The sequence below is a fragment of the Rhizophagus irregularis genome, chromosome 2, assembly GCF_026210795.1.
Source record: "Rhizophagus irregularis chromosome 2, complete sequence".
Taxonomy (NCBI): Eukaryota; Fungi; Glomeromycota; class Glomeromycetes; order Glomerales; family Glomeraceae; genus Rhizophagus; species Rhizophagus irregularis.
In genome coordinates, this window is record NC_089430.1 from 1,931,246 (window position 1) to 1,953,696 (window position 22,451).

General features: G+C 25.5%; 5 protein-coding genes across 6 annotated transcripts; 1 reads left to right on the top strand and 4 right to left on the bottom strand.

Annotated features, from left to right (window-relative positions):
• Nucleotides 1–378: 378 nt before the first annotated feature.
• Nucleotides 379–1,430, bottom strand: OCT59_011826 (uncharacterized protein). The gene is made up of 2 exons (XM_066134045.1): nt 1,098–1,430; nt 379–998 (listed from the first exon to the last, which is right to left on the bottom strand). The coding sequence occupies exons 1-2, from the start codon at nt 1,302–1,304 to the stop codon at nt 696–698; spliced, it is 510 nt and encodes a 169-aa protein (XP_065989347.1). The 5' UTR covers nt 1,305–1,430; the 3' UTR covers nt 379–695.
• A 472-nt stretch (nt 1,431–1,902) lies between these two features.
• On the top strand, nt 1,903–3,679 carry OCT59_011827 (uncharacterized protein; the record flags this gene model as incomplete). The annotated part of the gene is made up of 6 exons (XM_025319874.2): nt 1,903–2,090; nt 2,171–2,275; nt 2,350–2,456; nt 2,722–2,794; nt 2,873–2,991; nt 3,075–3,679. 6 exons carry the CDS (start codon nt 1,903–1,905, stop codon nt 3,431–3,433), a joined length of 951 nt encoding a protein of 316 aa, XP_025172739.1. The 3' UTR covers nt 3,434–3,679.
• Nucleotides 3,680–4,002: 323 nt separating this feature from the next.
• OCT59_011828 (uncharacterized protein) lies at nt 4,003–6,594 on the bottom strand (the record flags this gene model as incomplete). Of its 2 annotated transcripts, none has more annotated exons than XM_066134046.1 (1): nt 4,003–6,594. In XM_066134046.1, one exon carries the CDS (start codon nt 6,243–6,245, stop codon nt 4,518–4,520), a length of 1,728 nt encoding a protein of 575 aa, XP_065989348.1. The 2 variants fall into 2 exon arrangements, with proteins under 2 accessions (XP_065989348.1, XP_065989349.1); XM_066134047.1 differs by having other exon boundaries at nt 4,518–5,699.
• Nucleotides 6,595–12,619: 6,025 nt separating this feature from the next.
• Nucleotides 12,620–16,216, bottom strand: OCT59_011829 (uncharacterized protein). The gene is made up of 6 exons (XM_025319876.2): nt 15,950–16,216; nt 15,050–15,558; nt 14,139–14,969; nt 13,914–14,048; nt 13,737–13,821; nt 12,620–13,645 (listed from the first exon to the last, which is right to left on the bottom strand). Exons 2-6 carry the CDS (start codon nt 15,361–15,363, stop codon nt 13,355–13,357), a joined length of 1,656 nt encoding a protein of 551 aa, XP_025172743.1. The 5' UTR covers nt 15,364–15,558; nt 15,950–16,216; the 3' UTR covers nt 12,620–13,354.
• A 3,282-nt stretch (nt 16,217–19,498) lies between these two features.
• OCT59_011830 (uncharacterized protein) lies at nt 19,499–22,373 on the bottom strand (the record flags this gene model as incomplete). The annotated part of the gene is made up of 2 exons (XM_066134049.1): nt 19,499–21,469; nt 21,560–22,373. 2 exons carry the CDS (start codon nt 22,371–22,373, stop codon nt 19,602–19,604), a joined length of 2,682 nt encoding a protein of 893 aa, XP_065989350.1. The 3' UTR covers nt 19,499–19,601.
• Between the last annotated feature and the right edge of the window lie 78 nt (nt 22,374–22,451).

Here is a 22,451-nt window from a genome sequence, read left to right on the forward strand (position 1 = left end):
TCACAAGATCGCGTTCACAAAAGTCGGTAAGACTGACTTCTTCATTTCCTTTTCAACAGATTCACGTACTGTCTTACACTTTTTTTTAAAAGCTCTCCGTAGAATTCGTTCGTTATCAGTTAGGTCGACTTAGTTTTATCCATAGATTTCATTCATTTGTATTACACAATTCTGTAGGTGGCTTTGGCTCCTCTTTTAAAAACCTATTGAACGTAAGCTTGTAAGCTATTTTGAAGCTGTGATGTTGGCATATTACGTGTTTTTTCCCTGCTACACATTTAATGCAAATCTGATATGTTGGTGGTCTAAAGCAAGACTGACAGATTTTGGCCGGCATTACGGCATTAAGAAATTAATCAAATAAAAGGATCACCGAATAGATCGATAAGTTCAAATAAAATCTGATTTATTCAACTTTTAAAATAAAATGATAACATATAACTTTGAAGCACAATATATATGTCCCATTCTATATAAGTTATAAAATAGGAACCGAAAATTAAGACAATTATTATTACAAAAAAAAATAAAATAAAATGAAATAAAAATCAACAATAACTCGCTAAATGTGTAAAATACAAAAACCATAAGAGCAAAAAAAGTAATAGATTTAATAAAAATAAATTAATTATTGCAAATGTAAATAGTAGATATATTTTTAATGGAAGGATTCTTAACTTAATAAAAACGAAAATTTATTCTTCCCGTAAATAACTGACCCGGTCAGCAGCAATCAAATATTCATTCATCTTCGTATTGGTATCATTATATCCTAATGGATTTATATTATTACATCTAGGACAACATAAATATCTAATTCCCGTAACTATAGTGTTCGTGACATTGATATTTTCAAATGCCATTACATCATTCAATACCCAAAATCCTTGATTCAGAGTAACATCATCAGAAGAAGAATTTTCAGAAGAAGAATTTTCAGAAGAATTTTCAGAGTCGGATTCTTTTGTATCTTTTTCATTTTCATCAGGTAATTTTAACTGCCAATGTAAAAAGAAATAAACAAACAATGGAATTTCTCGTTAGAAAAAGTTGAGATCCCAAAATAAAAAAAGTAATACGAGACTAATTTCTCATACCTTTTCCTTTGATCTTTCAACCCACTTTCCAAGATTCGCACGTAAAATAAGGCTCCGACAACCTTGTCCACAGTAAATACTATATGCATTGTGGTTTTCGGAATTTACAAGTTGATTTTGAGGATCTGTAAATTCTTTAAAGGGGACACCGGGTCCATTTTTATCATCAAAAAACGGACTATTTATATCATCAAAAAACTCTGCCATTCTTTTTCTCGTAAGAAAAATATTAATAAAGAGAGAAAATTTTTAGGTAGAGTTGGCAAATGCAAAGGAAAAAAAATGTATGTATAAACTCCTTGAAGAATAACAAAAAAGGCAATGAATTTAAAACACGATTTAACGAATAAATTTCCTAGCCTTATAATTTATAATAAATAGGATTCATTCATTATTGAAAACCATTCAAAACCTGATTTAGGATTTGGTAAAAGCAAAGGAAAAAATGGTATGAGTTGATCTTTCCATTTTGTAATCGAATCCGGAATCTACCTTTCTTAGACTTACCAACTCTGTGACGTCCCTTTGATCTAATCTCTTTTAATGTATAAAATGTTTACACCCTGTATAACATTAAATGCAAATCAGATTAAAAGAAATTAAAAACTGATTACGTGTGTCGTAACACAACGCATCATGTTACTTGGATGTCTCAAAAAATTCTGTGTAAAAACCATGAAAAATGATAATCACAATAAAAATTAAGATAAGGGATCAAAAAATTTAAATTTTTTACATTTTATAGATATCATAGATAAAAGAAGTGCCTTTTCATATTAGATTACATGCTCGTTAAATTTCGAGCATGGAATATACCAATAATGAAAACGAGCCAAAATCACGAGTGGGCTTTAATAACGTTTTGTTTAGTTCAGAAACAAGTGATAATTATTTTCAATATGGTGAAAATAATGAAAATGGTCAAGAACCATCTTCACCTACTTCAACACAACACCAAACAAAACCGATCTATCCTAGGACAAGGACCCTCGGGTAAAACATAAAGCGAGTTTTTTTTTGCTTCCGCTTCGTTTAATTTACACTTTGAATGATATTAACACATTATAATTTAGGAGAACTGCTTCGTATAGTAGTTTACTTGCGAACAAAACCGAGAGTTCGAAAACGAGTTCATCATCAACTTCACAAAATGATCTATCAAAAAATCATGTTCCTGGGTAAGTCAATTCTAAACAATCTTGTTGATTTTTATTTTTGGTAAAGTTTCTAATTTGAAACTAAACCTATTTAGTGCGACAAATTTGTATCATACAGACGAATCTCCAACTACATTAACGAAAACGCCAACATATGAATATTATGGATTCGCACTATATTTATTATCATTTATTGCATTCGGTAACTTTCGTTATTCAAAAAATTTTTATTTTTTAACGAGTTTAACATTTATCGTAGGACTATGCTGGTTTACGACGTTTAAGCAAATGAAATATTCAATATTGTGATGCGGAATTAAAATCAGCACAGTCCTAATAAATGATAAATAATTTTTATTGGATGGGATATATATTTAATTTCTTTGGTATTTTTCTTCCCCATACAATAATTATAATATTAATAACTTTTGATCTAACAAAAATAATTTTTAAATTTTAAATTGTAGTTATTTATTTGTTATGGGCATATTTACCAGATGAAGTATTAATCTCGCTGGGAATAACTTATTATCCGGATAGGTAGTTATGATAATTCTATATAATTACTATATATGATCGCTTTATATATTATATATTAAAGTCAACACACTTTTTAAGGTATTGGGCACTTGCATTACCAGTATGGACATTTGTATTAGTATTATTCATATATGCAGCATTTATATCAATAAATTTCTTGAATACAAGTCCATTTGATTCTTATAACACCATAACAGGTAAAAAGTCAAAATTATTATGTTTAAATTTCGACATTTTAATATATATGAATAGGATAACTAAATAATCAATTCATCATTAGATGACTATGCGAACATAGGACAAAATTTATCACAATTGTCTGGTATAACGGATGATTTTGTACCAGAATTACATGATATACCGATTGGTATTGTTAACGCATGCTTATATCAGAATGTTGATGGATTAGGATTGTGGGAGGAATATGAAGAGGAGAATAAGAATAAAGAGAATATTTATGATAACAATCAAAATGTAAAGGGAGGAGGAGGAGAAGAAGAAGGACCCGAATCCGGTTCGGGAAGTAAAATAATAATCATAATAATATTATTATTAGTAATAATCTTTTATTTACTAGATATTCATTTGAAAATTTTCGAGTGGTTTTTAAGTAGCGATTCAAGTTTAGATGATTTATAGGTAAGTAATTAATTAAGGTAAGTGATGGTAATAAATAATAAGCATTAGAAAAAATGTATAATAATTTAATATTTCAATAATTTAATATTTTAATCGAGTATTTTAATATTTAGATATACATAGACTTGATTTCTCTTTTTTTTCCTTCAATAGATTAATTTATTTATTTCTGTACAAAATTATAGAACACAATTTATTTGTATTATATAATTTTATTTTTAATGTAAATAAAAAGAATTGTAGATATACATATATAACATAATATATAACTTTTTATATTAATTAATTAATTTATAAATAGATGATGCAAGAATTATGCAAACAAACAAATAATGAAAACGTGTTCAATGTTTTTTATCAGGTAATGAATAACTTGCATTAACTTAAAAATTTATTTTATTAATTTTTTTCTAATGGAGCGCATGGTACAATTATATGTACTGTAGTTCGTGGGGAAGGAGGGAAAAATATTTTTCATACATACCAAAAATATATGATCCCGATTGCATCAAAAATTACAATCATATGTGACTTTGTGTAAATTTATTTATTTATTTTTTTCATTTTTAGATAACAAAAATATATTTTTTTTTTCTTTATTAATAATTCAATGAGATGATGATATGAAATATATGTTATACTATTACTATTGTAATGATAATATTAATATATTAATATAATACAGAAAAAAACCAAAAAAATATAATACATTCAAGAAATATATAATTATAATTTTTTTTTTTTATTATTACTTTTTTTCTTTAATCCCAAAATATATATACTAATATATATTATATATATTATATATATATTATTATTTTTTTTTGTTAATAAAAAGTTTAGTTTTATATATAATGATATACATCCTTTTTTTTAGATGAATTTTTTTTTTATAAAAAAAAAAATTAAAAAATAAAAATAACCAAAATAACCATAAAATAACCATAACCAAACGTAATAATAATAATACACTAAAATATTGATTTCTCTTCCTTTTCACATCTCTCAACATTCACAACATTCGCTTTAATTATCCGCTCTATCAGCGTGTTAATCGTGTATTCGATTAACCAATTTTTTTTTTTCATTTTATTTTAGGATCAGAAGCAGATACAGTAGGTAAAGCAGGATCACCATGTACTCTGAAACGGTAAAGACAAGTATATTCAGGTTTACCCCAATTACTAATTATCTTCATGATGATAGCTCTTATAGGTTTGTTATACTTTAAAATATGGTCGGGTACTTCAAAAGTTTGTATGGGTAAACCATTAATATCATAAGTAAATTTACCCAAATATAAATGACGAGGGGAACTACCCAAATGTAATTCGCCATTAGTATCAATTTCTAAATGATTCAAATGACTTAATCCATCATCATATTGATCATCATCTCTTCTTCCACATTTATCTTCAGTTGATTCCATTCGCGGACTGAAATCATCGCTTAAATCTACGCCGAAATCCTCATCATTATCATCATTTTTACTTACAGTCCCATCATCAATGATTCCCCACACTTCAAAATCTTTTGGTGCAGATAATACATCATCTGTAGCAATGTCTTTACTAATGTGATCATAAGTAACAGCTGTAACAAAAACTTTTCTATCAAGAAATATAGCTAATTGACCCTCTTGACCAGAAAGTGGCCAACATTGACCAACATTAGTATCATGAGAAATTGCTGTTACCGGAGGTTTACCACGAGTGATACCTTTACCAGTAACATAAGCGAGAGTTTTTTTATACCATTCATTAGGCCATTGTTCATAAGTTTTACTAGTATATTTAGAGATAATTTTTGCACCACCTGAATGTAAAGCGAAATCACGTCTATTAAGTTTATCCTGAGAATATTTTAGTAATTCTTCCTTAGCAACTTTACGTGCTTCATTACGTATTAATTCCACCGCTTTTTCATCTCTCGTAGAACCAAACTTTCTAATTGAAGTTTCCTCATCTCTGGAAGAACCTCTCCTTCTAACTGGACCTTTTTTACTATCTGATGATACAATATTTTTAATTTCGTCCCTTATTAAAGCACGTAAAGGTTCATTCGACATTGAAGATAAATGTAAATGTTTACTATTCTCAGAATCCATATAATTTTTAACTTCAGCTATAATCATTTGTTTAAAATCTTCCAAGGTGACTACAATACTATCATTCACATCTTTTTTTTTTTCACCGATCGGTTGAATCTTATAAGTTTTACCATCAATAGCCCAAATATATATTCTACTTGATGAAAAGTAATCCATAAAAGATTTATTTTCTTGTTCAACGTTTGAAAATGTTAAAAATAATAATAATAATAATAATATAAAACAAAATAACCATCTATTTCTCTTATTCCCAATTAAATTATTCCAACCGAAATTTAAGATCCAACATATGAAAGATAATAAACCTATTGGATTATTATTATTAATAATATTATTATTGTTATTTACGGCGACACTACGATCAGTAGGTATATTAGGAACGGATTGATTTGTATCATCATTATTAATAACGTCATCAACATTATCATTATCATTATTATTATTAGAATTAAATATAGATGGTTGTGAACTTTCTAATTGTAAACGTTCACAGAGTTCTTCTCCAGAAAAAGGATTTTTTTCTTGTGAATATATATCACTTGTAGGGGTAGGACGTTCTCTTAAATATGCCGTATATTTTTGAGAACCCAAAGAAATTTGAGAGCTTTGAGATCCTTGAGAACTACCATTTCGTCTACTTCTTGATCTTTTAGGAGTTGCTGGTGGTGTCTGTGGTTCCGATGATTTACGTCTTGCCGGCATATGTTATATAATAATATATAATATTGGTAAACGATCTTTAGAAAAAACCTACAACTGTAGTAGGTTTCGTGGCAATGTAGTAGGTTACTACTACTGACAAGTGTCTTAATAAAAATGTTTTTTTTTGAACGGAAAGAGGAGAGGGGAAAGAAGATCTTTTTTTTTTGTACAAGAAGAAAAAAAATTTTTTAATCGATTTATTTTACTTTTATATATATACCGTTCTTTTTTTTTAAATAGAAAAAAAGAAGATAAAAAAAAGATGTCTTTTTTTATATACAGATGAATGAATGGCTGATGAATAGCCTCTTCCCCTATTAGGTTTTATATGTCTTTTTTTTATTAAATGGCGAACAGACACAGACACAGCTGTGTACTTTATAAAAGGTTATTACTTAAACCCTTAAACCCTTCACACTAATTACTTAACTAGGTTGTAGATTGAATCATAATTAAATAATATAAGCAGTATAATGGAGTTATTATAATAATAATAATATATAAAGTACTATATATATAGTGTAGTGCACTGTATAATTGTTTATCAGCAAATGTGCAAATGTACAGCAGCATTGAGCACTTTGCAAGTACAGTAATAAAGGATGAATAGCCGAATAGACTGAACAGAAAGAATGTTATATGATATAATTATACGTTTGTTACTTTGTTTAAATAATAGAACATTATTATTAGGGGGGTTTGGTAATTGAACATATTTAGATGTAATGTATTTCGTACCGACTTTCTCTACAAACATGGCATTTGCATTTCATTTATTAGATTGTTAAAACTTTGAATTTTGTAACACAATCCGCTAAAAAGAAATTTATTTCTTTTTGGGATAGAACAATAAGTAACTATTCTAAAAATAACAAAGGGAAAAAAAAAATTTTCTTTTCGCGTTTTTTATTAAAGTTACCGTACCTTGTTTCAAACAAACAAAAAAAAAAAATAATTATCTAATAATTGATTATTGATATTGTGGTAACATCATTGATTACACTATGATTACTTCAAAAAGAAAAAATTCGGTTGATACAAAATAAAAAAAGGAAAATTATTATTTTTTTTTTGATTAACCTTGGATTAATCGGATAATTCCAATTCTTTTTGATACTAATTGTAAAAAAAAAAGCGCGACACTTTGTTTCACATGTTAAAGAATCGATAATTTTTTTTCATACAAATTAAAAGAACAAAAAAATTTCTCATATATATATTATACAATAGTAAAATGAGTACAATCGATACATATGCATACATATATATATTTTTTCCTTTTTTTTCATAATGATTTATTAAAGGGGAAATTGGTTTATTCCTTTTACATTTTAACTTGTTCCCTTTTGATTGGTATATATTTCTTTTAAAGATTTTTTTTTCTCTTCTTTTCTTCCAAAAGAAAAAAGTATTTTAAGCGAAGATATGATATGACGATTAAATTCTTATTTTGTCCTTATAGATGTAATTAGATGTAAGAACGGAGATGAAGAGTAGTACTTCTGTCTCAGCCGGTTTGTGATCACGTGCAACCAATCATTTTTAACCTAAGGATTTTTGCATGCAAAGTTGCAAACCATGTGTATAATCACATGATAAATGGTCAAGTATATTGAACTGTAATAGAACACTTTAACTATTAAAAAATTTTAAAATATAATATGAATTTATACTTTGAATTTTATTATATTGTAATTTAAAAATTTAAACCATTAATATTAATTATAAAACAGTTATTATATTAAAAATATAATATTAAAAAAAATAGGCTAAATTATTCTGGTATTTTTTTTTTAGATCTACAAATTTATGCAATTAATTTATATTTAAATAAGATTAGATAAATAAAATCTCCTTTTTTTGAAAGTTTTAATTTTAAATAAATACTAAAAAAAGCAAAATTTTTTTATATAAATATTAAAAAAATTTTAGAAATATTTATTTATAATTATATGGTGATACTTAAATATATAAATTCTATAGTAAAATTTAGAAATTAGTAAAATTAAGATTAAAATTAGAATTAATAAAATTAACTAAAATACAAATATCAAAATAAAAAAATAATTTTAACAATTTCAATATGATAAAATTCACTAATTTTAACAAGCAATTTTAGATTAGAATAATTAAACTTAAAAAGTATGACAATAAATAATTATTTACTAATTGCTATAGTATTGCTACTAATAATAAATAGTAGAATTCAAAAATTTTTATATAATATTTCTTTTTTATAGAAATCTAATTTTTAGATTATTTTTTTTTTTTTTTTTTAATGATTTATATATGCTTTATTGATATTAAGTTTATATACCATACAAACAAATTATCATAAGCTATATCCATCCAGCAGGACAAAATACTAATTTTTAGATTATTTTCTTTATATTTTTAAAATTTTAATAGTAAATAATAATTTAAAAAATTTTGGAAATTATTTTTAGCTTTTTTTTCTATTTTTTTTTTCAATAAAAACAAAAAAATCCAATTGATCTAGTTTAAATTTTATTTAAATTATATAATTAAAATTTTATATTTATATTATTAAATCATTAAATGTAATTATTAATAAAAATCTTATAGATATTAAAAAAAATTTATATTTATATTTTTAAATATAATTATTAATGAAAATCTTGCAAATATTAAAAAAATTTATATTTAATTATTGATAAAAATTTTGCAAATACCAAAAAAAGATTTATATTTATATTATTAAATGTAATTATTAATGAAAATCTTGTAAACACCAAAAAAGATTTATATTAAATGTAATTATTAATGAAAATCTTGCAAATATCAAAAAAGATTTATATTAAATATAATTATTATAAAAATCTTGCAAATACTAAAAAAGATTTATATTTATATTAATAAATGTTAATTAATAAAAATTTTGCAGATACTAAAAAAAATTTATTAGATATAATTATTAATAAAAATTTTGCAAATTTCAAAAAAAAATTTATATTTATATTATTAAATATTTAAATGTATGTATAATTCAATGAAAAAAGATTTGTACCTCAAAAAAAAAATGCAATAAAAAATTTTTTTATTAATAAACTTTATTTTTTTTATATAAATTTCATCAGTATATATTTAGAAATATTATAATATTATTATTATACTAAATCATGCATTATCATCAGATTCACTATAATTATCAGATTTTTTATCAATTAGACCACTCCAAGCCAATTCTTTGTTTAATATAATATAGGGGTTTCAATCTAGGGGGAGGGAGGGAACAAAAAATAATACATAAAATAAATATATAGCCAGAATTACCACTAATTTTGATCAAAATTTTGACCAAAAGAGTGAGCAAAAATTTGGATGATAATTCCGGCTAAGACTTAAAGATTTGCCTAATTCTAGTCTAAATTACATGTATTTTTTTTACATAAAAAATCCAAAAACAGAGAGAAGGTTATGTTAAACGAAAAATTGAATTAGTACAGCCTTAATTATATTTTTGTCAGCCTCAAAATATGCATTAGTATTTTAAATACTTACTTTAAAATTTAATTATAAATTTTAAATTAATTTTATTTTTAAATGCATTCAAAAATGTATTTCAAATAAACAACAAATTTAAGTGTAAACTTAATTTTGCAATCTTATGTTTACAACTGTCCAAATATCTTTAATTGGCTAGAATTTATAATGATAAGTATATAAAAACTTCATAATCATATTGTTTTGCTATTTTAATACAAAAAAAATAACAATTTTTTCTTGTATATTTAAATCAGTTCCAATAGTTTTAGTTTTTGTATTCATTAGGAAAGTTTTCTATTTTTCTGTGATTAAAATTGAAATAAGCCAAGAATCCAGAAATATATATATAGGAATCAGGTAGTGAAAAAAATTTTTTACTATAAACTGTACACATTTTTTTTATTTTTTAAGGCTAGAATCATAATAATATCAATCAGTTACTATAATGGAAAATAAAATACTGACTGGAATAAGGTTGCTGAAGAAACTAGGGAGTTTTAGCAAGTTGGCAAAATGCCAAAATGGTGAAACTTTGCTAAAACTATATAAAAGTCTTATTAAAAAATTGGCAAAACTCTAAAGAAAAGCGAAATCTGGCGAAACTTATTATAAATGCTGAAACTGCTGAAACCTTGTCAAAACTATAATAAAACTATAGTAAATTTTTGGAAAAACTAATCGTAGAATTTTGGAGAGGTTTAGGCAGGCAACCTTAGACTGGAATTATCAAAAATTATTTAAAAAAAGGAAAGATTTTTATGATTTTTTTAGTTTAAAATATGCAAATCCAAACCTGACTTTTTTATATATATTTCTGGATCCTATAGGCCATTCAAGTGTTTTATATGGTATAAATGTGTTGTTACTGCATTTATTTAAGTCTAATATAATGCTTCCAATTTGTATTCTTAGTACATCCAGTATTTCAGCAACTCACTTATGTAATTTAAGCTTCAGATAACTTTCTTTTGTAAAATTAGTCTTAGAAAATAATTGTACATACTTAATATTATTAATTTTTTATTGTCAACTAATGGTCCACCTCTTTATTTTGAGAAAGAAGAAAGTATCATATATTAATAAAAAAATTTTAGTAGCAAATTCAAACAATTATATCCTAATAAATATGTAAATTTTAGTCTATTATACTTAGTTATATAAAATTTTCTTTAGTGTAAATCTTATCTTTTTTTAGTAAGATACATATCTTTTTACACTGGATCATAATTATTAATGAAAATCTTGCAAATACTAAAAAAAATTTATATTTACTGTATTTTTCCAAAATTAATCACCCCTTTTTATTTTACAAGGATTTTGGTTAAAAACTTGGAAAGGTGCTTAATTTTGGAAGTTTTTTTACTAGTATTTTATATAAAAATCTTTTTATCAAAATACAAAAAGTTAGTAGAGGTATTTAATTTCAAGAAGTAACTAATTTTAGAAAAATATGGTATGTAATTATTAAAGGTTTATATTTATATTATTAAATGTAATTAATGAAAATCTTGCAAATATCAAAAAAATTTATATTTATATTATTAATTATTAAATATAATTATTAATAAAAATTTTGCAAATATCAAAAAAGATTTATATTTATATTAATTAATAATGAAAATTTTGTAAATATCAAAGAAAGATTTATATTTATATTAAATGTAATTATTAATGAAAATTTTGCAAATACAAAAAAAAGATTTATATTTATATTGTTAAATGTAATTATTAATGAAAATTTTGTAAATACCAAAAAAAATTTATATTTATATAATTATTAATTTATTAATGAAAATTTTGCAGATACCAAAAAAAAGTTTATATTTATATTATTAAATGTAATTAATGAAAATTTTGCAAATATCAAAAAAGATTTATATTTATATTAATTAATGAAAATCTTGCAGATATCAAAGAAAGATTTATATTTATATTAAATGTAATTATTAATGAAAATCTAGCAAATACCAAAAAAATTTATAATTATATTAAATGTAATTATTAATGAAAATCTTGCAGATACCAAAAAAAATTTATATTTATATTATTAAATGTAATAATTATTAATGAAAATCTCGTAAATTAATGGCAAATTATTTTAAATCTATTTTTTCATATTTTATATTTATAAAAATTAAATTAAAATTATTACTTAATATTTTTTAATATAAATTTATTTTTTATTTATCTTTTAATTATATAATAATTTTTAAAAATTATTAAAATTATTGTAAAGTAATTATTACTATTAAATATTATTATTAATTTATATAAATATTTTATTTTGTAATAAAAATCAGTTATAAAATAATTTATAATTTTTAATAAGTATATCATTTGAACTGTTTTGCAATATTTTAATATTTTAATATTTATAATTAAATTTATTCTGTATATTCTGTATATCAAATTATAATAAAAAAAAAATTGACAATAATCATCATCAATATATTAATTAGTCAATATATTTAAATTAGGTTAGGTAAGCTTTAGGTTAGGTAAGTATTACTTTAGGTTAGGTGAGTGTTAGTTTGATAAGTTGAATTAGGCCAAGTGTTTCAAGTTAGGATAAGCGGATTATATAATAAGTAAATTTCATATAAATAACAATTCAGTTCTAAAAGTAATACATGCTTTATAAAACGTTAGTGTATTATTTTGATTATATTATCCATTTTAAGCATTTTAAGGAAATTTCTAGATAATGATTGACAAAAATTGTATTAATTTTCAATGCATAAAAACAAATTGGTAATTGTTTAAAATTAAATGAAAAACAAATGATTTGAATGAAAATAAATTATTTATTTATTCTCAATTAAAGTTAATATTTGTTTCGGGAAATCCATTCAAAAAAAAAAATTCTTATACTGCTCAATAAAGGTGTAATTTATTGTTTAATTAACTTTTTGTTTTCGTTTTATTTTACCTGAAAATAATTTATAATAATAATAATAAAATACACGAATATTACACGAATATTTTATTTAAGCCTATTCACCGCTCCCACTTCACCGTTCTCGTATATATTTTTTTTTTTTCAAAGGCTATATATATTCCTAATCCAATTAACTAGTAAACGAAGAAAAAAATTTTTATAGCCTCTCTTTTTTTTAATAACCTAAAACCCACCAAAGATAATTCGATCTTTCATTAAACCCACCATTTCATCTCAAGATATAATTAATAATAAAATAAAAAACTATACAAAAAAAAGTGTTCATTTAATAATCATCTCAATTTTGATTTTTTTTTTTTTGTAATGTTGTTTTTTAAATCATAATGATATGATAAAAAAAATATGCAAATAAAAATATAATCTTCATAAATAAATAAATAACGACTAAAATATATAAAGAATATATTCTTTTCATATCCGGCCAGCGAGAAATAAATAATAAATAATAAATAAGTAATAATAATATATATATATATATAAGATAATTAATTAAATTAAAAGACTAATAATAATCACTTATACAACTAAATTTTTCATTCTCTATATTAATTTTTTTTATTACAATAAAATGTCCAATTTCATACCCAAAAATTTTTATAAAAAAAAAACATTATTTTACCCTGAGAAAACCCGAGAAATTTAACTATGAACTATCCTGACTATTCTTTCTTGATGTACTTGTTGATGTTGAAGCCGAATTTGAATTTGGTGTGCTGATGTTTAATTTAGCTGATACAGCTGCTGCCAAGTCAAGATTTCCATTTCCATTGGCTGAATTCCTTGTCGCTTGTTGAAGTAATTGCATTTGTGAATTTGAAAAAACATCCTGCATATACATACTTGCTACTCTTGACATAGGATATTGTTTATAAGAGCCTGTTGATATAAGTTCTTCCATGGCTTTTTCACAAAATATTTCAAGAATTCGCTCAAGCTATATATTCGTGGAAAGAAAAAGTAAGTAATATGAAAATACGAAATAAAAAAAAAAGGAATTGCAAATATTAAATATTAAGATATCTTACTTGAGCTCTTCCAATATTTGTTAATTTGACAATCTCTGTTGGATTAAATTCGTCAAATTTGATTTCAAATCTAAATTTGGCGGCTCTAAAAATATATATATATACAACATATATATTTTTTAATATACAATTATCGGCGTACCAAAAGTTTTAAGCAAAAAAAAAAAAGATATTTACGCTGCAAAGAATTTCAAATTTTCAGTAGCACGATAAGTTCTTGATGTATCCTCATGTATTTTATCAATGAATCCAAATGGTCGTTTTGATCGTCTTACTATCGTATTATAAATAATACATAATAATTTACCGTCTCTGTTTTGAAGAAAGAAAACAATTTAAATAAAAAAATGGTAATGACTTTTTTAAATAAAAAAGTGTTAGAATAATACTAATAATACTCACGCTAATGAAGCCAAGAATTCGGTTTTATCGACACTAGGATCTGGTAAAGGAGTGTAATCAGGTAATTGTTTTGATTTTGAAGGACGATGAGCTTCCAAGAAAGCATGATATCTGGTTATAACAACATCACCAAATACATCAGGGTTTACCCAATCATTATTTGGATGACCAGGTGATAAAGGAGGAGTAATGGCAGCGACTCCTTGCTTCAAATCTTCCTCTGAACTTACTGATGAAGGTCTTAAATAAGAAGTATTTGGAGGATATAAATCTGTATCATCAAATAATAAACATTCCTCAACCACTTCTAAATATTTCGTTAAAATATTACGTTGACGATCTAAAGAATGAAAATTTGATTCTTTATATAAATGACCATCTTCACTACTACTATCATCTTCATCTCTGTGAGATTCTTCTAAATTACTAATCATTTCTAATACTTCTAAAGTAGTAGCACGGATTCTTGATAATGATTCAGCTGATAAATCTTCTTTAAACATTGAATAATTTTTAACGGACTGTACAGCTTTTGTGGTGGTCTCAATAGCTGCTAATATATCAACAGATACTGGATTCGCTTCAGCTTTAACTTCACCGGTTACCATACACCAAGCGTCTATCATGGCTTGAATATCAGCATGACATGTAGCAAGTAATACATCAGGATCCGTTTCCACATCTAATTTTGAAGTGAGATATGCTGGAAGTGGTGGTGGTGAAGGTGGAAGTGGAGTTGGAGGGAAATCTTCATCAGGTTCCTCTGTTACTTCTAATAAATCAGTAACATTCGTATTTATACTAAGCTTCAATTTCTTTTCAGCTTCCTCTCTGATTAACATAATTAATTAGATATAAATAAATTGAAATAAATGAAAATTCAAATATATAAAAAAGAATGGAATACTTACAAATGCTTTGGTTTTTTTGGTTTTATAATTATACCACGTTTAGCGTAAAAATGTTGTAAATGAGTAATAGAACCCAAAGCAAGTACACTTTGTCTCTTCTTTGCACTTTTAGCAAATTCTCTTGGTTTTGCGGGTTTTTTGTAACCACGTTTCCCAGGAGAACCGGGAGACGGCATTGTAAAACCTCTAGAGACAGGTCTTGGGTCGTATTCAGTATTTATGGTACCATTAAAAGGACTTGTGGTATATAATACAGGAATGGATTGGTGACGAGGTGGTGTACTTTTTGGTAAATCGACCACTGGGGAACCCATGGTTATTTGTGTATATGTGTGAATATTTGAAAGTTACTTTTATTTATGTTTTGTTTTTTTTTTTTTCTTTTTCTTTTTTTCTTTTTAGTCGTTAAAAAATAACTTTTATTATAGAAAAAATAAAAGTTTTTTGAAACCGTATAATAGAACCAAACAATTTAAAATTTGATATTTGATAATATACTTTTATTGAAACTTTTTTTTTTAAAAAAAAGAATTTGTTTCAAAATTTGTTTGAATATTCACAATTAGGATAAATCGGTAAATCGGGAAGTAATGAATGATATAAATAGTAGGAGATATACGTTGTTGATGTTTATTATGCGCGGTTTAAGGGGTGGAGGGGAGAAAAAAAAGGAAAGATATGGAAAGATTTGATGAATGTGAATATTTTTTTCGTGAAAAGATAAAAAATAATATAAAAGGAATGAAAGAGATAGAGAGAGAAAAGTATGAATGAAAGAAAAATGAAACGGAAGAAATAAAGGAATGTAAAAATTAAAAACAAATATAAAACGATTAATAAAAAATAATTAAAAAAATAGGTCATTCAGCTTAAATAAAAAATATTAAAAAATATTATTACCTTTTCGTGTATAATTTGTAGTTTATAATTTGTAAGTTGCAGATAATTTGTACGAATAATAATGCGTCTTTGATAGATTTGTTTGTTAAAGTAGTCTCGAGTGGATTTAAGTGGTACAATTTTCTTTTTAAAATATTAATACATGTGTTTTTTTTTGTGTTTAGTCTATAATTTGGTCTTTATATATATATATATATAATAGAAAGATGAAACGTTTTAATAAGCACGATTTGCAGGTTTGAAAAAAAAAATTATATATATGTGTAAAAAAAAATAAAAAAAAAAATTTTTTTTTTCGAAAAAATTTTGGAGCAAAAAGAAGAGAGCACGGTCATTTTATATATAGTCATAAACATAATGGGGATTTCCGCTGATAAATCTTAATACATCACGTGGAATCTAAAAAGCCAACTTTACTGTAAGTTTATTAAACGTGGAATCATATAAATTGTAGTTCTATTTTCGGACTATTTTCCGAAAATTTTCTTTTCAAAGCCACTTCACTTCCATTTTTATCAGAAGTGTTTACTATTAAAATACTGTACAATTTAAAATAAATCAATGAACGTTGAATATGTAAGAGTAATTCTGAATCGAATTTGCTCCTAATGCACCTTTGGTTTTGCAACAGACTAATTAACAAACAATACATTTCGTGATGAAAATTTCGCAGGATCTAAAAAGAATAAGGTAATTTAACCATTATTGGTTACTCACTCTACGAATAATAGATTGAACCTTAAAAAATTTTGTCATAGTTCTTTTGTTTTTGCCTTTTACAAAACAGGACCATTGTTTCCTTTGAATGAACGACCATTTATATTTTATCTTTCTTATCTTTTCTTCTTTGCCTTGTTAAGAGAGAGAGATAGATTTTTTTGTTATTATTATTATTTAATATTCTTTTCTCATTCTCTTATTTCGAATAATATTGTATATTCATTTTCTTCAATGTACAGCTTTATTTAGTAAATACAATAATGCCAGCCACATAATTCCTTCTTTAATTAAGATCTACTTTATATATTCACATGTTATCGATTGTTGTAATGAACATTGATGGATATATTATTATTAATGATTTTAGTATCGGGTTACGGGAATATCTTAAAAAAGAATATGGATTATTTACTATATTGTGACCGGATTATTCATTTGAAATTTTCGGCCTTTACTTTTTTTAAAAAAATATTATATATTAACAATTGATTTAATTCCGCAGTAGCTTATTTTGTATTACACTTGAAAATGTACTTAACCAATAACGATTTTTTTAAATAATCTGGTCTTTCGTTCTAACGATATTAATATTAATGTAAGACGACATTTTCTTTCATCATTACCCTTTTACTTGAATTGTTATCTGTTCGTCTCAAATAAATAACAATATCATTATTTTGTTAGATGATGATCATATTGCATATTTTAACAAGTATTTTACCCATATTTTTCATATTTACCATATTTAAATATTTCTAGCTTTTTCTAGCGGTTGAATGAATTCTCCCGTTATATTATTATTATTATTTACAAAAAAGTTTTTTTGAAAAAAAAAAAAGGGATAAATAAAATTAGTTGTTGTTGTTTCTTTTTTTCATGTAACGTAGGAATTTATCTAGAAAAATTTGTTTGCTTATTAAATTTTTTTTTTCTTTTTTTTCTCATGATCATGGGTTAAATATGCATTAAATTTAAATATTGTTTGTATTTTGTATATATTATTTTTGTATATATTTTGTACAAGTCCACGCGGTAATTTTTCTACAATTAATTAAATTGTTAACCAAGAACAAAACAAAAAAATTTGTAGCGCAGTTAATGTTGTTTAATGTTGGAAAATTTCCGGCTGATCATAAAAAAAGTAATACCGGTTTACCGTTTTTACGCAATATCATACTAGTCTACAGCATTTGCATTTTTTTTTTCGCCAATTTCACGTGATTAAATTAGGGTCACAAAAAAAAAACGCCAAATAAATAAATTCACACTCCTAAACGTGTAACATAAACATGAATGTCTAAAGTCAACAAACCGGTTTCTTAATTACCGTAGAACAGAATAAAACCGAATTTCTCTTGTTCGAATACCAAAATGGAACTGCATTATGGAGCGAACACATAGGGAAATTTATATATATTATTGTTAAATAGCCGACGCTTTTATTACGAATTTACGATTAAAAAAATTTAGGAAAAATCTTTAAGGCACAGTGATATTGATCAGAAAAAGGATAAGGATGAAATTAGTACAGAATTTTATAGGATTATAACTGTCTTACTATGATGAAAAGAAAGCAGCAAGGATTTGATTTTGTGAGAAAGACAATATTGTTGAATTTGTTATCTGTTGAATCATCGTACTAGTGGTTCTAGAATAAGAGCGAATAAGAGCTCTATCGATGATTTATTCTGAATTATTATTACAAGAAGAAACACTACAAAGTTACAACATCTTTCGTTTAAAGGTTAAACGACTATATACTCTTACAGCCGTATCCGATGTACATGATAAATACGATAAATACCATAGATATAACCATAATTATTATTAGAATCAATTAAATTTATTTTGAGCAAAACTAGCGTACCAGGAATGCATGTGTGATGGACCCAGAAAATGTGGACTTTTACTACTCCTTCTTACTTGATATATGGAAAAAATCAGAAATATAAATGGGTATATTATCCTATCTGCTTTTGAAACCAGCGTTAAGTTTTAATACAGCAGAAATATTATTATTATTTAACAAATGTTTCGAATATTATTGTTAGAATAGTGTTAGGGTTTAGTGTAATGGTTTAGTGTTAGGTCTTGCGTTTGGGTTAAGTATTAGATTATAGTGTTGGAGGTTTCAATGTTAGGATTTAGAGCCTAGGAAATTTTTCAGTGTCACCTCTTCTATTCTTTACTATGGGGGCGGAAAAGTTATTTGTCATCAATTATATTTCATAGTCGTCTAGGAAATTTTTCAGTGTCACCTCTTCTATCCTATACTGTGGGGATGTGGGGAGCGGGAGAGTTATTTTCATCAATTATATTTCATAGTTGTCATACCATGTCTGTACATCCCATGTAAAAATTAATAATCTTTGTTTTGTCTTATTTAAACCCAACCTATTCTGCACTCCTATAAAGAGAACAAAGAAAAAGCAAGAAAAAGGGATTTTTTAAAAAGAAATGTTATGAAAAAGGGCGTAGGTTTACTGTATTAATAAAAATTGTTAATTTTTAATAGCTTTTTTTTAATATATACATTGAGCGGGATTTTATAGTGAAGTGATATTTGATTTGGGCATTTGGCCAAGTGTTTGGAATTTTTTTTTTAAAAAAAAATTCCAATTATAATAAATTTTCATTTAACATAATAAAATTTTCAGTAGGATTGATTTATCAAAATATTGATGCTATATAAATAAAGTAAATTAGTGAATTAAGAGTTTATACTTTATAAATTAAAATTGAACACGAAAAATCCAATATTATTATTATTTACATATTAATATTAAATTATGAGATAATTTATACTCTAAATTATTTACTTTTTCTTTTAAAAAAAATTACCCTCATATTAAATTATTTACAAAAAAAGAAAAGATTTTTAAAACAATTACATTTTTCAAATAACTATCAAAAATTATTCCTAAAAAAAATACTACTCTTTCCTTTTGGCACCATATTGTGTTAAAAGTTTCTCATTCATTGGGCTTAAACCATTTACATTTTGAATACGTGCATTATATGTTGTTAACGCTGATTGATAAGGAACCCAACGTAATTTAACTTGTAATTTATGACCATCTTGACCATCTTGACCATCTTGTTCTATCTGCCAGTAACGATAAAATTTATTTCCATTACCAACATTTTCACTACTATTAATTGTGTGTAGAAATAATCCTTCTGATGTCTTATTCCATGCTATATGAGATACACAACCTATAAAACCTCGAATAACTGCCAAGGATTTACTGTCAGATGATGCTGACCATATACGTACAGTACAATCACGACTTGCTGATACGATTAATTTACCATCAGGAGAAAATTTAACATCACATATTATATTTTTATGCTCATCAAAAATTTTCTGTGGTTTGTTAGAATCTTTTATTGACCATAAAGTTACTGTATAATTCCATCCTCCTGTTATAATAAATTCATTATCAGGAGAAAATGCAACGCATTCTATGCAGGGTCTCTCGTGACCGAAAGATATTTGATGATTAAAGGTAGCCAATAATTTTCTCTCTTTTAGTGACCATAAACGCACGGTATTATCCCAACTTCCTGAAGCAAGTAATTCTCCATCAGGTGAGAATGATACACAATTAACTTGCCATTCATGCCCTCGAAAAGTATGAACCAATTCTCTTTCTTTCACTGAAAATAGTTTTATGCCATAATAATTTCCTAAAGATCCTCCCTCAATCCAAGGTCCTGCTGCAATGAATTCACTATTCGGTGAAATTGAAATACAATTAAATTTCCATTCTAGTAATTCTTCAGCTTCAAAAGTAAAAAATGGATTTTGATTTTCTTTTGTAGATAGATGAATAAGATTATCTCTTCCTAAGGCAATAAATTTACCATCAGGAGAAAATGCAGGCCAATAATCTGATGAATGAAGACCTCGAAGGATTCCAAAACTATCAACAATCCATTCCTCATTTGGAGAAAATAATTCATCATTGATTAAAACCCGTCCTAAACTATGTGTGAATTTTTCTTTATTTTTTATTGACCATAGACGTATTTTTCCATCAATACCTCCTGATGCAACATAATTACTATTACTTGAAACACTAGTAACTCTATCAGTATGACCACAAAATACATGTAACAACTTTATCTCTTCTACTGACCACGACCATAAATTTACTGTACAATCCCAACTTCCTGATATGATAAGTTCACCATTAGGTGAAAATAAAGTGCTAGAAATTTCATCTTTATATGCTTTAAATGTATGTAACAATTTTCTCTCTTTTATCGACCATAAGCAAATCATACCATTTTTACTTTCCGAAACAATAAATTCATTATTTGGAGAGAATGAAACACTGCTAACACCACCATTATGTCCTTTAAACACGTGTACCAATTTTTTCTCATTTACGGACCATAAATAAACCATATTATCCATACTTCCTGAAACAATGAGGTTACTATTAGATGAAAATGAAACACTGTTAACATCGCCTTTATGTTCTTTAAATCCATGAAATAGTCTTTTCCCTCTTACGGACCATAAACGAACAGTACGGTCTCTACTTCCTGAAACAACATATTTACCATTAGGTGAAATCGAAACACTTAAAATTTTATCTGTATGTTCTTCAAAATCTGCAAATTTTTCATAAGTGAATGATTCTTTATTCCTATTTATCCAAAGACCAATAGTATTGTTCCATCTCTCTAAGGCTATTAATGATCCATCTGATGATATTGAAACAGAAGCCTTCCAGCTCAAATCATTTACATAAACATATCTATCTAATTCACCGTATGATCTCCATATTTCTTAATAAGTTTCAGCATTATAAAGTATAATAGTGTCTCTAGTAGCTCCTACTAAAAATTTTTCATTTTGGGAATAACAGCAAGAAATACCATCATGATCAGCTTTATGATAACCGGTATCCAAGTTTTTTAATACTAAAAAAGGGTTTTCACCAAATTCTACTCCAGTCATATTGGCATGATTAAAATTTACTTTTTGAAGCCATGCTCCTTGTAAGTGGACATTTCTTAAATCGGCCCCTTGAAATTGTGCATGATCGAACATCCCATAACTAAGATCAGCTCCCGGTATACGGATCCCATTTAAATCAGCTCCCTTAAATTGCACTCCAGCTTTAACTAGTAATGTGATGGCATTGGCTGCCACATTTTGAAAAGATTCATCAGTTTTTGAGCGTTTTATGAATTCATGTAACTGATTCTTAAATGATTCCTCTTGAATGCACTCCGCTAAAAATTGAATAACTGATTGTTCACCCAAGGGCTTAAGTTTATTTATTATAGCGTCTGCTTTGAGGAACTCCTGTTGAATTTCTTCTGATTCATTGATATCTTCATAAATGGCGCTACTCCAATAAAGAATTATATAAAAAGGAATACTGATTATTATCGCGAAACAGGTACATCTTATATAATTTCTTAAATAATTCGGAAGCTTTGCCATAATTTTTATCAATAATTTTCCCTCTTTAAACATAAGAGCAAGATTACGCAGAGCCACATTATGCCCTAAGTTAGCTGCTTTTTCATATAATTCAAATGCCTTATGCCTATCAACGCTAGTTCCGATTCCATTACTATAACAATATCCAAGCATAAATATTCCATTTAAATATTCTCCTTTATAAGATTCTTCAAATAATTTAAAGGGTTTCTCATAATCTAAATTAACACCTTCACCCATTTTATACATTTGAGCTAGATTATATTATATTGAGCTATACTATTCCCTAAATTTGCCGCTTTCTCATATAATTCAATA